The sequence below is a fragment of the Entelurus aequoreus genome, linkage group LG04, assembly GCF_033978785.1.
Source record: "Entelurus aequoreus isolate RoL-2023_Sb linkage group LG04, RoL_Eaeq_v1.1, whole genome shotgun sequence".
In the NCBI taxonomy this organism is placed as follows: Eukaryota; Metazoa; Chordata; class Actinopteri; order Syngnathiformes; family Syngnathidae; genus Entelurus; species Entelurus aequoreus.
This window is the reverse complement of record NC_084734.1, coordinates 52,400,927-52,407,849: the sequence shown is the minus strand read 5'-3', so window position 1 is coordinate 52,407,849 and position 6,923 is coordinate 52,400,927. Positions and strand designations below refer to the sequence as shown.

At 43.1% G+C, this 6,923-nt stretch overlaps 1 protein-coding gene across 1 annotated transcript in view; it reads left to right on the top strand.

Annotated features, from left to right (window-relative positions):
• The window catches only part of commd5 (COMM domain containing 5), a 12,287-nt gene extending 5,364 nt beyond the window's left edge, over positions 1-6,923 (top strand). The window contains exon 7 of the mRNA XM_062045272.1: positions 4,551-6,923. Coding sequence (XP_061901256.1) covers positions 4,551-4,652 — 102 coding nt within the window. The 3' untranslated portion in view covers positions 4,653-6,923. The remainder of the gene's footprint in view (positions 1-4,550) is intronic.

Sequence of the window (6,923 nt, the reverse complement as noted above, 5' to 3'; positions counted from 1 at the left end):
TATTTTTAACAAACAGAAACCAGAAAGTCAGTGTCAATGACACTATGTCAAGAAAGGTACGTCTCCCCTCTTGTTTATTTTGTACACAAATGTGTGAGAGTACATATGACAACAGGACAAAAATCAAATAGGGTGATGATTCAGTATTTGTTAGTTAGTTAAATGGATATGCAGTCACTGATGTCAGTTGTTGAGTGCTAGTAGTCACTGTTTGTTTACATGGACGCGTCCTCGCAAGACATGAAGATGAATCATGAAATGCAACGATGCATGATTTACCCGGGAGAGCCTTGATAACCAATTTTTTGACCCAGCCACACTCAAAGAAGTTGTAGGCCCCCATGCTTTTCAAAGTTTTCATCTGGTTTGTCGTGTAGAATGATGTCTGGAGCACCAGATAGTTCGACATGTGTGGGAACTCTACCGACGGATAATTGTTGATATCATTTGACAAATCTTTTTTTGATAGAGTATAGGGATCTATTCCGTTGCATATTTACATGTTTTGCTCGTATCTGCTTTTTGAAGTAAGATCTAGGTCCCTTGCGTATTCAAGAGTTTGCGCGCTGCTTGCTGCACAACAGCCAGCTTGGCTTGGTTAACCACCGCTTTTTTAACACTTCCGGTAAGAAGTCATGTGACAGAATACAAACAATTAAGCTGCCATCGGTAGAGAGACTTCCACCACTGAGGAGCTATATAGACAATGTAACATCCCTTGTTCAGACAGCTCCATGCACCACCAGGCTCCTTAAGCTATTAGACAAGCTTTTGTCCTGGGCGAGAAGGAAAATGAAAGCTGAGAAGTCAAGGAGCTTGGCCATTAAAAGAGGGTTGCCGTATGCAAAAAAACAACTTTGTAGTTTTGATAAGAACCAATCCCAAGGATGGACAAGAAACCACTGCTGAGTTGTCAGACAGACAGATGAGGAAACAAGCCAAGCAATAACTGGCTGAAGGATTGGCAAAGATTAAGCAAAGCCACCTGCCTAGGTGGTAGCAGGGGTGTATAATGTATCCCGGAAGAGTTAGGGATGCATGGGATTCTGGGTATTTGTTCTGTTGTGTGTATGTTGTGTTACAGTGCGGATGTTCTCCCGAAATGTGTTTGTCATTTTTGTTTGGTGTGGGTTCACAGTGTGGCGCATATTAGTAAGAGTGTTAAAGTTGTTTATACGACCACCCTCAGTGTGACCTGTATGGGTATTGACCAAGTATGCCTTGCAGTCACTTACGTGTGTAAGCAGAGGCCGCATACAACATGTGACTGGGCTGGCACGCAGATAGTATGGTTAAAAAGCGGACGCAACGACAGGTTGTAGAGGACGCTAATAAAGGCAGTGCCATCACGGCACGCCCTCAATATTGTTGGCCGGGTGAAAATCGGAGAATATTTGCCCCGGGAGAGGCACTGAAATCCGGAAGTCTCCCGGAAAAATCGGAAGGGTCTCGGCAAGTATGCAGCTGAGCCGCATCGAAGTGGTCAAAGAACCGCATGCGGCTACGGAGCCGCGGGTTGCCGACCCCTGGTCTAGCCAATAGTTTCATCTACAAGTGGTTGGCACTTCTACATTGCTTTTGGGACGGAACTTTTTCCTAAATGTGCTGCAGCTCCCCACCAATTCCGTCAGCCGTGGTTATAAGCAAGAAAAGACACACCTGGTGCTGGAACTGAAGGAATCATCTGATCCCTCATAAGGAGGGCCAAGGTCTTCGTCCGCGCAGGCCAAAAATGGCGGACGCAAGATGAAGTACCATTTCCAAGTTGCAACACTGTATAGTGATGTAACTGACCCAGTCTGGCCGTGCTGGATTAAGCTCGGTAAAACCACAGCAGTTCTGGGCCAAAGCCAATAGAAAGCAGCAGAAAACCATGGTAGTGAAGGAGGTCTCAAGACTGGAGTAGGAGCAATTTTTCATCAAAGCAATATCCACATCTAACCAAGGGCCTTGGATGCGTCCCCATCAACAGGCATATGATCTGGTCAGACATCTGGAGAATACCACAATCAAGGCTTAGCTTCCAGCTGAGGGTAACATATGTCACCCTTCATGCCCCCGGAATTTGATGCAGTTGTTATAGATTAAGTTAGTTTTCCCCTGTGCGGTTGCGGCAAAGCAAGCCTACAGCACATTCTGTCGGGCTGAAGAGTGGTTCTGACTCAAGGTCCCTTCAGGTGGCACCTCGATCAAGTCCCGGCCTAGCTAGCTGAAGTCTTTGAGAGGTGCAGAGTATCAGCAAACAATATGTCAGCAACCACAAAGCTGGCACTGATAGCCTTTATCCGGTCTTGTAGCGCTCTCTGTCCGCCAGCCAGGGAGGGAAACCAAATCCTCACCTCTGGAAAAAAGTGGCTGATGTTGGTGGACCTGAGAAAGCAGTTGGTCTTTTCAAGGGATATTGCTACAACAGTAATATGACCAGACATTGTAATGGGGTCTGTGGCATAGAGAACTTTCTCATAAAAATCACTATCCTTTGGGGAAGAAGGCATGCCAGCAGCATACGAAAGGAAGCACATCAAATATTCTGAGCTGGTAGCGGAACGCCAAACGGGCGGCTCGAAAACCAGGATATACCCGGTGGAGATTGGGTGCCGCGGAAATGCAGGAAAATCAACAGTCAAACTGCTCTAAGCCGCAGGTGTATAAGGGAAAAGCCTGCAGAAAGCTCTGAAAGACCTTGAGGGTAGGGGCTGAAAAAGCAAATTACTGGCTATGGCTGAGGAGGGAGGATAACTCTGGATTTCGTTGTGGCTTGTGCAGCGCCTTAAGACACTTGGGATTTAGGGCTATATAAATAAACTTTGATTGATTGACTGATTTCCACTAAATTCAGAATGGCTGTTGAACGGCGCCGCCACGGAACGTCTCTGCCGTCCGCTAATCGCCACCGCTGTTTGATGCTCATTGTCACAACTCCGCCGTGCAGCGAAATAGCGCAGACTTTTACGAGATCTCGCGAATCCATGTGTTATCACGTGATAAGGGGAGTTGTAGTAAACTGAACCTTAAGTTAAAGTTAAAGTACCAATGATTGTCACACTCACACTAGATGTGGTGAAATTTGTCCTCTGCATTTGACCCATCCCCTTGTTCACCCCCTGGGAGGTGAGGGGAGCAGTGGGCAGCAGCGGTGGCCACGCCCGGGAATCATTTTTGGTGATTTAACCCCCAATTCCAACCCTTGATGCTGAGTGCCAAGCAGGGAGGTAATGGGTCCCATTTTTGTAGTCTTTGGTATGACTCGGCCGGGGTTTGAACTCACGACCTACCGATCTCAGGGCGGACACTCTAACCACAAGGCCACTTTGCAAACAGTTTATTCTGTCTTTCAGAAGAGCAAAAACAAATAAACACGATCCTGCCATTTGAGACACGTAACGGCTGCTAAACGGCAACACCTCGGAACGTCTCTGAGCTTTGCCGTACATCAGTCGGGCGTCTGTGAAGGCTCTTACTTGTATTGTGGAAAAGACAACAGTTTTGCCTTGCAGAACGACAACTTTATATTTGTATTTGTAGCAAGCAACAACACAACAGTAACATCATCCCTGGCGAGCTTTACACACACACACACATCTCATTTAACTCCCGCGAACCACTTTTCTGCTTCCCCTGCCCCTTATTAGCTGGTACTTGACATAAGCCCAGCTGTCCAGGATATGCATGCAATATGCTTCCTTGATTTGGACCTCCAGAATCAGCATGTCCTCATCCATTAGTGTCAACAAGGTGAAACTACGTGTGAAAACCTTTGACTATTTGACTTCAGGTCCATCAGCACCCATTAGGGCGTTTCAAATTTTAAAATATGATGTGCCTTAAACACGGATAGGTTATTATGTGTTTGTGTAGTTTAGTATACAGTACAGTACTCACAAATTAAACGCAAAAGAGGGCACTATTGAATGAAGATATATTAGGCATAAATAGGATTCGCAAATATATACACAAAGGATTGAAATTAAAGCCAACATGATAGGAATGCTTTATAAATTAATATTTTGTTAATACAATATATTTAGAATTGGCAGAAAATGTATGGTATTTATCAATAAAATGTTTACCGGTAATTCTAGTATAATAATTTTTACAATTTACAGTATTTGTAATGTATGTCCCTGCGATGAGGTGACTTGTCCAGGGTGTACCCCACCTACCGCCTGAATGCAGCTGAGATAGGCTCCAGCACCCCTTGCGACCCCAAACGGGACAAGCGGTAGAAAATGGATGGATGGATGGATGGATGGATGGATGGACGGTTCTCGCGACAAATTGATGAGAATTTTAGTAACATGCTTCAGTCAACAGGGGGCGACACTCTCCATACTTTCTCTAATGAGGCTGGAGACTGGTGTGTCTGCCCCAAAAGTATAACAAAATCAAGTAGATTGATTCTGCTGCTGCTTACCCAGTGGAGACGTTATCCAATTAGATTACAGTACATTAGCCTTGTATCTACACCAGATGTGATTCTCGTCTAAACTCGATGATCATTCAACCAATCAAGACATTCTTTACAAGTTAGTTGTTGTTTTCCTGTGCAGGTGCCAGTGGCGAAATTCCAGGAACTGCGCTACAACGTGGCTCTGATCCTCAAAGAAATGAACGATTTGGAAAAGAGAAGCATTCTGAGGATCCAAGATTGATAAACATTCTGTTTTTGATGGAAGCGGTGAGATTAGTAAAACCAGAAAGCTAAAAATGCAAAAGGATTTACATGAAAAAAAATTGTCTGGCGACCGGTCCAGAGTGTACCTCGCCTCTCGCCCCAAAGTGAACTGTGATAGGCTGGAGCTGGAGTTTACCTGTGATCCTAATGAGGACTAGCAATATAGAACAAGGATGGATGTTATCAAATGTGGTCTGTTTACTCTGTGATATTTTACCATGTAATACAAGCAATTTTGGCCTAGAAAAAAAAAAAGTCAGCTTTTCTTCTCAATTTTTTTCTTACTTTTTAAAGAAAATAAATAAATAATTATTCAAATTAAGTTTAGCTTTTTTTGTTCATAAACTTCACAAAAGTAAGCCCTATTACTCCCCTGGAGTGAAAGTGGCAGCTCTTCTTTTGTGTTAAACAATACATTTTGGGCCTGATCTACTAAATAAGTGTTCAACTGCATGTGCAAACTATTTATATACTGTAGAGTTAAATATATAGTTTATATACAGGCGTGTTGTGTGTGATCTGCTAACCCCGGATTTCCACTGGATGCGTAACGGCTGCTGAATGGCGCCGCCACGGAACATCTCTGCTATACGCCTATCCCCACCACGTTCTGATTAGCATTGTTGTGGCTCTGCCGTGCAGCGAAGTAGCGCAGAATTTTACGATCGATATCTCACAAATCTCTGCGTATTCACGTGATAAGAGAAGTTGTAGTAAAGCGAACCACAAACAGTTCATTCTGTCCTTCCAGTGGAACAAAAGCATATAAACTCGGTCCTGCTTATTCAAGGTACCAAACGGCTGCTGAATTTAACACCGCAGAACGTCTCAAGCTTTGCTGTCCATCTATACCCACAGGCACTGTGACGGTACTGACTTAACTTGATTTGTGGAAAAGACAAGGGTTTTACCTTGCATAACAACAACTTTATTTTTTGTTTGTTTGTAGCAAGTAACATCATCCCTGGCAAGTGTTATACACACAACCACATCTCATTTAACTCCCGCTAACAACTCCCCTGCTTTGCTGGCCCCCGTATAAGCTGGTATTTGACACGGCTCCCAAACAAATGCACTGTCTCGCTAACAGAAGCTCTGCATATATTTGGTGCAGGGATACGGTACGACATCGGTATGGCACCGCCGTGTGCAAGGGGTTTAGCGGCCATGGGAATCGAGACATTGATTTAAATGGAAACAAAAAGAGTTTGTCGCCATGGCGGCGCAGTTCCGCATCCAGTGGAAATCCAGGGTAAGACTGCATGTGCAGTTGATAAAGAGTGCAAAAGTGGTGCAAACCACCCTATTTAAAAGACGATTTTGCGTGTATTGCTACCGGCTTTATGTGCCCATTGTAACACTCATTTCCCTCCACATTCTTTTTATCCTGCTCTACAAACTTTGGTGTTTTGCAATGTTATTGAACAAGCAACACCCATCTAAAATATGTACCAACTTTTCTGCAATATACAATCGCAGTCTTGACAACAGAAACTATTTTTAGCACGCTGAGGGTGCGCTCTGGGAGGCACTGCAATGTTGTGATGGTTGTGAATGATCCAGACAAAAGAATATGCCAGACATATTTCATGTATGAAAAAATATGAGGGGAAAAAAACATCAGCAGACACTAAAACTAATCAATTTGTTTTAATAAGCCTTTTAAACCATTCAGTAGGTATGAAATCATAAAATTATATTGCAGAATATATATATATATATATAATATAATATGTTTCATTTTGAAAGTCCAAATATGTTGACATGGAATATTATTTTGCTCTCTCAATCTTTGCAGTGCTAGTTTGCACTTCCTCTCTTGACATACTAAATATAGATGCAAAACAAGTGGCAGCAGAACAGTTTTAGGCTTGATAAATCTCAATGCATGCGCTAAATGATTATATTTGAATCTGTATTTGCATTTGCACATTTGAAAACCGTACCATTTTCAGAAACATTACAATTCTCTCATTCCAGAATGTGAAGACAAATACAGGACTGTACACTTCTCTGTGCTGGTTTCTCACGAGTACTGTTGTATAGATGGGGCAAAGAAACTTTAGCAAAATACTTGCGATTAAGTAGCACATACCTACAGTAGGTCTTAGTTTTCAGCAAACCCAGTCTTGTCCACTGTGTATATGGGTACTATATCTTTAGTGATAGCTCTCCATTGTGCCCCTTTTATATCATACTTGGTACCTTTGGTAAATTATTCTACCACAATAAACTACTTTGTAGAGTT